General features: G+C 43.3%; 1 protein-coding gene across 3 annotated transcripts in view; it reads left to right on the plus strand.

Moving 5' to 3' along the window:
* The first annotated feature begins 11,272 nt into the window (after positions 1-11,272).
* Positions 11,273-13,739, plus strand: part of ATXN7L1 (ataxin 7 like 1) — a 230,687-nt gene continuing 228,220 nt past the window's right edge. For all 3 annotated transcript variants that reach the window (XM_016204762.2, XM_016204763.2, XM_087821097.1), the window contains exons 1-2: positions 11,273-11,453; positions 11,969-12,037. In XM_016204762.2, coding sequence (XP_016060248.1) covers positions 11,273-11,453; positions 11,969-12,037 — 250 coding nt within the window. The remainder of the gene's footprint in view (positions 11,454-11,968; positions 12,038-13,739) is intronic.

Raw genomic sequence — 13,739 nt, forward strand, 5'->3', positions numbered from 1 at the left:
TGTACAGTGCACAACCGATGCAGGTGTTCGATAACTCTGGAATATAAGCATCCAGTGGGAGGGAGCCATGCTTACTTTACTTCCCTTCTGTGCCTCAATTTCATCACATAAATTGGGAATAATAAGAGCTCCCTAATATGGGTGTCTTAGCACCGATCAACCTTCCCATTAAAACAGAAAAGCAATGGTCTGTAAAGGACTGAAAGAAAAAGAAACAGATGACCACATTACTTGATTATCACATGAGAACTATATCCATAAGATAGAAAGCTTCCATTTCCTTTAATTCTACAAATAGGATTCATCAAATAACATAACTTGGCTTTCATATATTAAAAGTAAAGAGACCTTGGGTTTCTCTTGTAGTGATGGTGGGACCTGCAACCCCCACCATACTCTCACTAGAAGCCCATGATGGCAAAGTAATTGACGAGAGCTAGGCGTTCATTCTCTGGAAATGAAAAAGAAAAAACAAACAAACTGAAATTGTCCTACACCAAGGTTTCTCAATACCATCACTATCATTTTGGAGCTGGAAACATCTTTGCTGTCGAGGGCCATCCTGTAAACTCAGCAGCATGTTTACCAGTGTCCCTGGCCTCTACCTACTAGATGCCAGTAATAACCCCCACCCCTCCATACCCCTATCATGACAACCAAAAAAACGTCTTCAGACACTGCAAATGTCCTTGGGGTGAGGGAGGGGGAGGGGTGAGGCAGCAAAATTGAACCTGGTTGAGAAATACTGGCCTACACTGAAATTTAAATTTATAACCTTAGCATATTCTTCGGAAGTAGTAATCTATGAGCAAGCAGGCCTCCAAACAACAGAGACCTTGGCTTTGCTCTAAGTTCTGCCATGACTGTTTTTATGGACTTAAAGATGCTAGGCTTCTATTTCCTGTCATATAAATATAACCGAAACTGGCCTCTCATTTTCAGGATTTCCTCCTTTAGGGGGTATTGGGCTGGGACCAGAGGAAAGGTGTTAGTGACTGCTAGGGCTGACCTGGGAGCACAGCTGAGGCATCCCTTCTGCCCACTTTGTAGCTGGCCATCTCCTGGGGTTCAGGGACTACTATCTTCTCTTGAATAATGGTGCTGTTACCACACAGGGCCAATATGAAGTACAGCTATCAACTTTCACCCTTACTACTATGGTTCCCATATAAATGTAAGCCCATAACTTCCTGTATCTAAGACACAGCCATCTAAGACCAAGTCATTTAAAAACTTTAAAAGCCAGAGAAATGACAACACAGAAAGCCTTACAACTGGATACCAGGTTTGAAGGATTCCAGAGTAATACTCAAGTCATCCCAGACAGGCTCTACTACTGAACATTACCTGTCCCAGCTCCCAAACCACAAGAGGCTCTTATTTGCCTCGTTCTACCACCTGGGAAACCTTCAGCCCTCTGCTCTCTGGGAAGTCGAGCACTAGCCCTTGTCTCAGGCCTGTTCCCTCCCTCTCCCCAAGCCTTCACTTTCCAAGGCTCTTTTACCCTCTGGGATCACTAACACGGCACTGAGGTTGGCCTTCACAGATGCCTAAAAGACAGTCTCTTTCAACAACTTAATACCCTAAGTCTGAGAATCACCTTGGGGGAGGCTTTTACCAAGAGTCCAAGCTGGTTTTAGCCATTGGACCCACCTTTATGGTGCCCTGTGAGCATGAAGTTAAGTCAGGTTCCCAATGATCTTTCTGACATGGCCCATGAGATGTCCTATGGCAAATGTTGAGTAATGACACATATAATACACTTCTCAGGAATAAAATATACTTTTTTAGAGACAGAGTGCTATGATGTAAATAGTTGTGTCCCTCTCCTGACCCCCAAATTCATGTTAAAATCTTAATCCCCACAGTGATGCTATTAGGAGGTGGAGCCTTTGGGAGGTGATCAGGTCATGTAGGTGAAGTCCTCAAGAATGAGATTAGTGCCTTTATGAAAGAAACCCCAGAGAGAGATAGCTCACCCCTTCCACCACATGGGGACATAATGAGAAAGTGCCATTGATGAATCAAGGAAGCCCTCACTGAACATCTATCTGTCAGAGCCATAATCCTCAATTTCCAGCCTCCAGAATCATGAGAAATAAATTTCTGGTGTTTATAAACCACTCGGTCTGTGATATTTTGTTAGAGCAACCCAACAGACTAAGACAGAGTATTCTAAATCCATAATAAAAAAGAAATATTTTTTCTAACAGACAATAAACATATTATAAAACAAGAGTAATTATAACCATGGAATTGGTGCTAAAAAAAACAGTTCAAGCAAAGGGACAGAAAAGAGAACTCAGAAATAGACTCATGTATTTGGGAATTGAGTATATGATGGCCCTCTACAGAAAGGTTAAACTATTCAATATATGCCTGGGAAAAATTGGTAAAAAGATCAAAAATTAAATTTTTACCTCACATAATTAACCAAAAAAGCCAGCAATCTAAATGTAAAAGAAAAACAAAGCAACAACAAAAACTCTAACACATAAAGAGAAAATACTTTATGGCCTTGAGAAAGAGACATAAAAAGCAAGAGGTCTCAAGGAAAAGCCTGATACACCCAAATTGAAAAAAAAAAAAAAAAGTATGGAAAAGATGCCATTAAAAATGTTAAAAGAAAAAAAGCAACAAGCTGGAAAATTACATTATTTTCAAACAGACAAAAGATCTAAATCTAGAATATATACAGAATTTCTACAAATCAACAAAAATATCTAAAAATACCAATAACAAATCATCAGATGTTAACAGCAATTTACAGAGTAAAAATACAATGACCATGCCCAGCCAGCACAGCTCAGTGGTTGAGCATCAATCTATGATCTAGGAGACTGAGGTTCGATTCCCAAGGTTCAATGCCAGGGTTTCAGGCCTGATCCTTAGCAGGGGGCATGCAAGAGGCAGCATATCAATAACTCTCTCTCATTATTGATGTTTCTATCTCTCTCTCTCCCTTTTCCTTTCTCTCTCTGAAATCAATAAAAACATATTTTTTTAAAAAAATACAATGAACATTAAAAAAATGCTCAAAAATATATAGAAATGAGGAAAATACAAAATAAATAGGATATGTTTTTACCATAATATTGGCAAAAATCAAAATGCTGAGAATGTTGAGTATTAATCAGGATGATGTGAGGAAATGGGCACATTCTTATGCTGCTAGTGGGAGTATAAATTATTCAGCTATTTTAAAGACAATTTGGCAGGACTATTAAAATTTAAAATGCACATACCCAGCAATTCTACTTTTGATAGAAATACTCCCTCAGATGCCCAGGAAACGTATGTAAAAATAAAGATGTTGCCCTGGCTGGTGGTGTTCAATGGTTAGAGTGTAGGCCCACCCACCAAACTGTCTTGGGTTCTATTCCCAGTCAAGAGCATGTACCTGGTCCAGTTGAGTGCAGGAAGCAATCAATCAATGTGCCTCTCTCACATCGATGTCTCTCTCTCCCCCCCTCCCTTCCTCCCTTCCACTCTCTTAAAAAAAAAGATCAATGGAAAAAATATCCTCTGGTGTAGATTAACAACAAAAATAACAAATACAATAAAGATGTTGACCAGCCAATTTTTTGTAAAATCAGACACCTACATGTCCATCAATAAGATACAGAGAAATATACTCTGGAACATCTTATGAAATACTATGTAGTAGTTTAAAAGAAGGAGGTAATGACATAATAATAGCACATATGAAAACAGTAGCAAGAAAATATCCACAAAATGGTCTGCTCTACCTGTCAATCTTGTTTATGCTCACCCAAAGCTTCTTTCTCAACCAGCAATAAAAAGAAAATATATATACACACATATATGTATATCTCCACATGATGAAACTATTCACTAAAAACAAAAAAGACACAGAAGTATCATCTACGCCTGTAATGATAAATACATATGATAAGACAACGTATAGAAAATAGTATGAAAAAAAAATGCCTTTAGAGACCTGGGGGTATGGGAGGGATCTGGAGGCAGGGAGTGACACATTCGTAGGAGATTTTTAGAATTCAATATTGTTTCTTTTACAAAAGAAAAATAATTTGGAGGGACCCCACTTGCTTACAGTGAGGAAACCAGTTTACATTGTTATGCAAAGGCAGTTTTCAGTCCACACAGAATTTGGATTTTACAGTCCCTTTACATAACAAAAATGTCTTAGAGGGTCTTTTCTGAACAAAGGGGTATTCCCCCAGCCCTGAAGTCCTGGTTCAGAGGAAGTTTCAGGCAGATGTGTCAGAGATCTCCACCAATTATTGCAGGGCAGCAGATCGTGTGAAAGAAAAAGAGGAGCTTTTGTTTCCTTTCTCGAAGGACGTTTGTCAGCAGCAACCACAGGAGCCCTCCTAAGTATATGAGGGTCAGCCCACTTCTAACTGGCTGCTGTTGTCTACACATGCACTGCAACCAAAGTAATAATCATAGAGGACACTTACAATTGTCCGCTGTGTGCCAGGCCCTATGCTGGGTGGCTCAATACCCAGAATCCACTTAAATCTTCACAACAACCTGAAGATAAGAGCCTCAGTACCCATTTAACAGAAGTGAAAACTGAGGTTCAGATGGATTAACAAAGGTTCTCAAACAAATGACTGAAGAGCAATTCTAATTTATGCTTGTTGATCTCAGGCCTGTGCTCAGACTCCAACCCTGCACTGTGTCCTCAACCATATTAAATAGTTAGTTTAGAGGGGTATGTGGGCCTCGTTCCAATTAATATGTGTATATTAATGTTAAATTTGTATTTAGCCCAGCCGGGCATGGCTCACCGGTTGAGTGCCAGCCTAGGATCCAGGAGATCGGGGTTCAATTCCTGGTCAGGGCACATGCCCAGGTTGTGGGCTCGATCCCCAGTCAGGGGCGTGCAGGAGGCAGCTGATCAATGACTCTCTCTCTCATCATTGGTGTTTCTATCTCTCTCTCTCCCTCTCCCTTCCTCTCTCTGAAATCGATAAGGATATATATATATACACACACACATATATATATATATTGTATTTATATATACTTAGGTTAAGGACCCAAAGTGATTTCTAAAGAATGCCAAAGAGATGCTATGTTTTCTCCTGTATAATCCCTGAGAAAGAGCAGCGGTTAAATGGTGCTGCCTCTGCCACTCTGGGAAACAAGAGGCTTCAAGTGATCAAAGTCACAGATGAATCTGCCAGGGGTTTCAAGGCAGCTTCACTTCAAAATAACAACACATTTGCGTTTTTCTGCTGCAGTCAGAATGCAAATTTCATGTTTTTTTAGTTATATTTATTGAGTCCATGTTTATTCAGACCTAGCACATGGCTAGGGAAACCCTATGTTGAAAAACCTGGAATTCCTATGTTCTTTCCTACTCCTATTGCTACTGGGGGTCTTTTATCCCAGTTCTGTCTGATCCAGCAACATGTGCAGGGGCAGGGAAGAGGCAGGCAACCTTGTCTAACAAGGCCAGGGAGAAAGCACACCTGCCCTCCAGATGCAAAGAGCTTATATAAAAGGGAACAGCGTATGTAACAAATTTCCCCCAAATTACAATTCTCTGAGAGAGTGGGTTAGGGAAATAAATTTAGAGAGAAGAGTGGCAGATGGGATAGATGAATTCAATTAAGGCAAAGAACATCAAACAATTCCAAGGATGCCTCATTTTAATGGAACATGTCATTTTCTCCTCATTGCCTCCAGGTAACTCTCAACAACAGTCTAGGTAGGAAGTGGGTTGTGCACACAGTGCCTAGACCCCAGCAGGAGTTTAATATCCTAAAATGAGAGAGCTAATATTCCCTCTTTTCTTTTTTTCAACAATGTGGTGAAAGAGCACATGAATCAGACTAAATAGGCTATGTATTCGATGCACATTTCTATAGAACCAGGTGTTATTCAAATTAAGTAAGTATATCCCATTGTCATCTTTACAGCACTGATTTCTTTATTTGGTCTATGGAAGAGTCTCCTTTATAATTAAACCAACTACTGTCATTTTTCTAAGAAAAATAAAACAATAAAATTATTTACATTTATTTTATCTTCCTAAACATTGATCATGAGGAGGTGTTATGTCTTTGCTAGATAGTTTTATCACACAGACATTATGTTAACATGCTTTAAATTGCTGCTTTGCAGGTCAATTTATTACTATTAAGAATGTATAAGATTCTCATTGTGACTAACAATATTTATAACTACTTACTATCAAAAGGAATTCAAGTCTGTGATAAATTTGCAATACACATAGTTGACATGTAAGTATAGATGTTTATATAATAATATAGATGCACCATGTTGACCTGAATACTACACCCAATTGACCTCAATTTTCATCTAAAGTCAAGTATGAAAGACTAGTAGTTTGATGAGCAGTGCTTTCTTTACCTCTGGTTCCTAGCAGCATAATTCAATTGACAGTCACGTTATCGTATTTACAAAGTGATCGGTGGGTTATAGTTTCACAAATTTGGCATTATTATCTCTGTAGTCAGTGGAGAACCTGTGGAAGGCTTAGAATAGAAACTCTACAATTATACTCCATAACTCTACAGCAATAATGTACGCTTGTTCTCATTAACAGTTAAAATGGCAATGTATCTGGTCTTCTTTTGTAGAGATGCTAAATCACTTGTAGAGTCCAGCCCATTTTTTACTATGTTGCAAAGTAAAATCCTCTCAATTAGATGAGAATAATATTTAGGCTGTCATACCATCTTCAGGGTGCTGTGCAGAAATAACCTCTGCCTGAAAGACTCAGCTGGGAGAGTAAACTAATGTTAAAATAGGGAACCACTGCCTTGTTTCTCTGCAACTGAGATGCACTGACTTCACCTAAGGAAAAGACACTTTGATTTTTTGAGTGGTTTAAAGTGGCTCCCAGGAGAGGAGACAGAATTTTCTGAAAGATCAAGTCACTGACTCTCAGCCACTAGGTTTACGTCCCTTCATCATTATGTATTCCACACACCTCGAGGAGGGCAGGATTGTAACAACTACCAGTGTGATGGCATTGCTGTCAATAGGCCTGTTTCCAAAGTTACATTATGATCTTGTCATTGAAGAACTCTTTCTACAAAGTAGTAATTGAATTTAAAGAGCAAAAACTTGGGTATCTAAAGGATAAAGATAAATTACAAAACTCAGAGTATAGGAGATACTAGTGTAAACCAGTTCCACAAAGCTGGCAAAAAATGTTGGGGGAAAGATGATACACAATTCACAGAAGGCTCAAAAGAGGAACAAGGGAACACTGCTCAGACTTTTCCTCTGTTAAACTTATTTTTTGTTATCCAATCACTTTATACTCAAGTCATGCGGTAGTAGTTATATATTACTATGTAACAAGTTACTCCAATTTAAAATGCCAAACATCTCTTCCAACTAGAATACAAACTCCATTAAAGGCATCTGGTCTGTTTTGTTTCCTGTTATATCCCCAGAGCCTGGAACAACACTTAGTTTATAGCAGACGCTCAATTAAACTTTCTTTTTTTATAAACAGATGTCCCCTTTTTACCCCCATTGATTGCCTCCACTCCCCATCTACCCCACCCCCAGGCCTTCCCCAGACCAATGTCTGTGTCCATGAGTTATGCTTATAAACATGTAAGTTTTTTTATTAATCTCTCCCCGCCCACTCCCCCACCCCACCTTCCCTCTGAGACATTAAAATAAAGAGGCCGATTTTAAGATCTACTAGAAAGTGATGAGTATGATAGAGAAAGATACAGCAGGAGTCTGCAGGGGTGGGAGTTAGGAATGAAGATGACAGTTCTCCAACTGTTGGCTAGAAAAGTGCTATACGGAGGTGAAAATAAACAAATAAACAAAATAAAAACAGACTCACAGCCAGCCAAGAGGATGGGGTAGTGGGGGGAGTGAAAACGGTGAAGGGGTTAAGCAAAAACAAAACAAAAAGCACCTCATAGACAGGCAATAGTATATGGTCATTACTAGAGGGGAGGGAGGGAGGGAGGAGAGGGTAAGAGGGGGATAAATGGTGATGGAAGGAGACTTGACTTGGGATGGTGAACATACCACACAATATACAGATGATGTATTGTAGAACTGTACACCTGAAACCTGTATGATATTATTAACCAATGTCACCCCAATAAATTCAATTTTTTTTAGAAAGGAAAAAAATAAAATGACAAACGTCTCACAGTTTATGTGGGTCAGGAATACAGGCAAGGCTTAGCTTGGTGCCTCCGCCTCAAGGTCTCTCACAGGTGTGGGCCAGTGCTATGGTCTAATCTCCAGGTTCATTTGGAGGAAGATAAACTTCAAACTCACTCACCTGGCGGCTTAAAGGATTCAGCACCTCACTGGCTATTGGATTAAGGGCCTCAGCTCCTTGCTGACTGTTAGTCAGAGGCCTCCCTCAGTTTCTTGCCACATGCGCCTCTCTCCCTAAGGCAGCTCACAATATGACAGTGGGCTCTCTTAGAGCAAGCCAATGACAGCAAGGCAGAAGCCACTGTCTTTTTGTAACCTAACCTCAGAAGTGACATCCCATCATTCTTGCCATAGTTTGTTAGAAGCAAGTCATTAGGTTCAGCCCACAGTGAAGAGGGGATCATACAAGAGTATGAACACAGGATATGGGGATCATTGGGGTCATCTTAGAAGCTACCAACCACATTTTCCCTTGCAAGCACAACAGAGGAATAAACACCAAAGCAGAAGGAAAATCAGAAAGGAGGGGAAGGGGAAAATGTCCCAGGATCTAACTATGTATGCCTTGAAGCTCTCTCTTTCTCATTCTCCCAAAATCCAAACATACAACATACCCTCTGATGAGGTGCTTTCTCCATAGAGTCTCATACCTGTCTCTTTTTCTCTACTTCATGGGAGCACCAAAGTTCAAGTCTTCATTTCTTCACACTATACTATCAATAGTGTAGCACTACTTTCCTAACGAGCTTCCAGAATGCAATATACATCCTGGACATCAAGGCCAGGGTAATCTTCCTAAGTCATACTTTCTACTTATCCTTATGCTACAGAAAGCCCCTGTAATGGCTCCCCATTGTCAAACAAAACCCCAACTCTTTAGGCTACTATTCAGTGCCTTCCATAATTTGACCCAGGCCTGACTATACAAACTTATCACCCCCAACAGTAACCCACCATCCCAGGTAAACCACACTCAGCATCTAAATACACCACACTTATACACAGCTGGAAGCCTCTGCTAATATCATCATTTCTCCTCCCTTGGCAAAACCAGTCTTCACCTTACCATTATAAATCCTTCCCAATTTCCAAGATGCAAAGCATATCCCATTTTCTCAGTGACACATCTTCTGATCACTCCAAACTACATTTCAGTTCCTCCTATGAACAGGCGCAGCTCTGAGTCACGCATTTACCACCCTGGCCTGGCAGTCGCTGTCTACAAGTCTTATTTTCCCAAGGAGTTGATAAGTTTCATACCTCCCTCCTTCCACAAAGACCACCAGACTGCATCTCCCCAAAAACTGGGCTAGGTCTCATTTGTTTTCCTCTGCTGCAGGTGGCTGGTCCATTATAGGCAGTATTTGTTGGATGGATGGATGGATGGATGGATGGATGGATGGATGGATGGATGGATGGATGGATGGATGGATGGGAGAGAGAGGGAGAAAGGAAGAGAGAGAGGGAGAGAGGTAAAGGGGAGGAGGGAGAGAGAGAGGGAGAGAGGTAAAGGGGGGAGGGAGGGAGGGAGGAAGGAAGGAAATGTTAATCACAGAGTCTAGCATACATAAGAGGTCAATAAGTAATAAATATTTGTTAACACCACCAGTCCTTAAAATGAGAATTCTCCACCCAGTGGCACCTTGGCCACTTAGTGGTCCCTATGTGCAAAGGCAAATGAAATTTATCTGGGTCTGACAAAATAAACAAGCCCATTCACACAAACATCACAAATGAAGGCTAAGGTTCCTCCTCCATTGCCCATCCTAACCGTGGCTCTGAGATACAGGAGGCCAAGTGCACAGAAATTGGATGGCAAAGCCAGGGCAGAACTCAAGTACAGAGCAACTTCAAATCAGTGCACTTCAGACATGGGAGAACATAAGTAGTAAGAATGAAAAGGGTGCTGGGGAAATAGAAGGAAAATATGTCGGGGAGGGGGGGCATGTTTTAGGTAAGTCAGAGTAAACAAAGAGGTTTTTAAAAAGAGATACCAGGAGACCTTTTAAGGCCTTTATTGCCTACCTCTGGGGAGAGCGGGGAAATCGCAATCAAAACATCAAAGGTCCAAAATCCAGGGGAAATCTAACTCTTCCTATCTAGCTGGCTAGAACAGTTAAACCTAAAATGGGAATCAGATTTCTGGCTGTAGGTTTCATACGCTGGTCCCGGCCACCCTCCACTCACCGTAGGGAGCGCAGAAAATTCCTTGAGGCTGGGTGGGCGGGAGCGGGTGAATTCGCTCTCCCGCTATGGAGATCCCGGAGCGCAGTCTACGCAGTGGTTCTGTGCGAGCAGGAGGCGCGCACTGCAAGGAGCATCTGGGGGCACCCGGCGCTGAGTTTTGAGCCTTGCGTGTCCCACAGCCTGAGACAGGAGGGCAGCTTCTCTCGCCCCAAACTCACCTGCTTTTTAGAACCACTTCCATCTACTCTCCGGTCTCAGCATTCACAGAATCCTCCACGGTCCACAGGTCCGCCGTGTAAGAGAAGGAAGGGTAAAGGGGGCAGTGACTGGGATGCGAGGTCACCAGGGTCCCTTTCCTGGCTGGGTCGTGGAAGTGGTGGGGGGAGGTTGCAAACCTGCTCGTCTCCTCCCCCCCAAGCCGTGGGAATGCTTGTGGAGGCGCCTCGCTGGGGGCGCCAGGGACCTGGCGAGGGCAGGGCACCCTGGACTGGCTGCGGGCAAAAACTTTAAGTCCTCTAGCGGCAACTCTGCGGGAAAGACCACCGTTCCTACGGCCCAGGTCGTGCCTCTCCCCGGCCTGCTCCCCGCGCCCCGGCCTGGCCCCCGCGCCCCGGCCCGGCCCCTCCGGACCTCTGGGTGCAGGCGGCGGCGGCGGCGGCGGCGGCGCAGCATCTCGGGGCCCGGGCGCGCGGCACCCTCTGGTCCCCGGCACCTGGCGCGGGCCTTTCCGCGCGGCCCCTCCCGGGAGGACCGGCGCCGAGCTGCAGGCGCCTCTCTGCTGCCTCTGGCGGCCGTGCGCGCGAGCGGAGCCCCGCCGGCTGCGGGCGCTCGGGCGCCGGCTCCTCCTCTCTCCTCCTCCCCGCCTCCCTCCTCCCAGCCCTCCCCCCTCCAGAACACTCAATGTCGGAACGTTCCGAAGATGACGTCGGAGCGTTCTCGAATCCCGTGTCTCTCGGCTGCTGCTGCCGAAGGAACAGGGAAAAAGCAACAAGAAGGAAGAGCAATGGCGACACTGGATCGCAAAGTGCCCAGTCCGGAGGCGTTTCTGGGCAAACCCTGGTCCTCCTGGATCGACGCCGCCAAATTACACTGCTCCGACAGTAAGAACCCCACCGCCTCCTCCTCCTTTTATTATCCTGTAACCTTTCCATTCACCTAGAGCCACTGGGAAAAAGTGTGTGTGTGAGAGAGAGAGTGGCCCCCGGTGTCCTCCATGCTTCTCCCTCTCTCTCTAAATAAATACACACAGAGACAGATCATCAATGCACAGAGAGAGGCCCTGCTGCCAGGGCTGTCTGTCTGTCTGTCTGTGCCCGGCTCCCCGTGGCAGCCCGCGGGGTGGGCTTTCACAGCTCCATGGTGTATCTGTTTAAAAGGCTACTCTGTTGCTGCTTGCATAGTTTTTTGGTACCTATCTGGGCTAGGTAGATGGAAATCCGGACTTGGGAGAAAACGTCGCATTGTCAATTTTGGAAAGATTTTCATGTACAGTATTTATATCAATCTGTTTGCAAATAAACACTCTCCCTCCCCCCCCCCTTGACTATGGCTTTTTTCCTCCTTTTTTTCGCTTTTTTCCCTTATTTTCTTTTTTCTTTTTCTTTTTCATCTGCAGATGTAGATTTAGAAGAGGCTGGAAAAGAGGGTGGAAAAAGCAGGGAGGTTATGAGGCTTAATAAAGAAGGTAAGTGGAGCTACTGGCATTTTAGTGTTAGCATGTGTGGCAGAAATCTTCACAGGATTTCGACTATAATGTGAATTGTTCTGCTGGGTACAGAGTGACTAAGGCTTGTCAAAAATTGAGCACGCCCAGGTGTCTCCTGCTTCGTGTTAACTTCTTTCAAAGTATAAATACAACTGGGGTGGGGGGGTAAAGAGGGGGTGACTGTTGGAGGCAGAAGTTTACTGCACTTCAGTTGCAGTCCACGTTTGGACCTTCTGATGCCTATCTGCCATTCACATTTGCAGCATCATTGCCAAAGGTGGGGGGTCAAAATCTGTGAAATGAGGAGAGGGGCTTCCCTCACAAGCATCCCAGCCTTCCTTGTGGGTAAATACACAACAGTTTAATGAACCCCACATGGTCAGTCATTCTATCAGCTACTTCTCCACTCTCCACTGAAAACCACTGTACGTGCAAACCTTTGCAGCAAGTTACATTTGCCCACTTTTTGCTTGGTCACAGACTGTTATGTGGCCAGCAGGGTTAGGGGAATCTGTGTGAGCAGCCGCCTAGCCTGTCACCCATCTCTGTTTCCCCAGCCTGGAAATATAGTACCTGAAATGGAACTCAATAAGTAGATAGGTCATCCTAGACTAAGGCAGGCAAGTAAAGCCACAGCCTGCTGGAACTGGGCATCAAACACACATGGTCATCATAAATAAGTCATATCCTGTTCATGTTTGCAAGCCTGCCATATGTAACTCTGGCCTATGGGCTCCACATGGAGCAACTTCAGAGGCCACTTTCTGCTGAACAAATGGATGGGTTAATTTGAACTGTGATTCACTATCTGATGTCTTATAAACATGGTTGGCTGAAATTGGGGGTGGGAAGATGGCGCGAGGGGCCAGAAGAGATTGGTGGGGAGTATTGAAAGAGTTTAGCCGTAACTAGGCCATAGGAGCATTGCTCGTCCCAAATGAATGGAGAAAAGGCTATTATATTCCAAAGAATGATCTCCCTCATAAACCAGGATATCATCCTCTAAGGGAGCTGAAACCTGCTTAGAAAGATGGAACTTATTTTGTGGATTGACACCTATGACAGTTGGTTTTCTGTGCATAATCATTTCCTGACCATCCAGTGAGAGGAAAATTTGAGCTTCAGAAAAATAACATGGAGGTTAAAATGCATGCATATTCAAGGACAGTTCTCTAGCATAGTGGTTCTGCTAATTAAGCACTTTGATTGGGAATGAAACCTTATTATAAAGATGTTGCCTCTAAATATCTTACTGTGATCTTGACATGTCTTTAGGATGCACAAGGGAATGAAATCAAGTGGACATCTTACAAGTAGCAACTTATTGGTGCTAAATGTCCATAAGTGTTGGCAATGGGAAGTATCATTAGAGATTGTTTTCTTTACAAACCCTTGAGATCTTTAAAAGCTGATGGACTCAGTTATCAGACCCTGGCAATGGAAAGGTTTCCATGAAAGAAGATGAGGCTGTGAAAACCTTTAAATTAAAGTTGAGTAAAGGTCATGGTATGGCACAGGATTGGTACCTCTCAGGCCTGGTGATCAAGTATAACTATAACACAAAACTCATATTCTGCACCCTCCTCCCTGCTTCTATTTCAAAAGACTTGTTCTCAAATTATCTTTGCCTTATGAGAAGTCGATTCTTTTAAGGAAAAATGAAAAGCTCTCCTTTGCTCAG

Source organism: Miniopterus natalensis, chromosome 10, assembly GCF_054644295.1.
Source record: "Miniopterus natalensis isolate mMinNat1 chromosome 10, mMinNat1.hap1, whole genome shotgun sequence".
NCBI lineage: Eukaryota > Metazoa > Chordata > Mammalia > Chiroptera > Miniopteridae > Miniopterus > Miniopterus natalensis.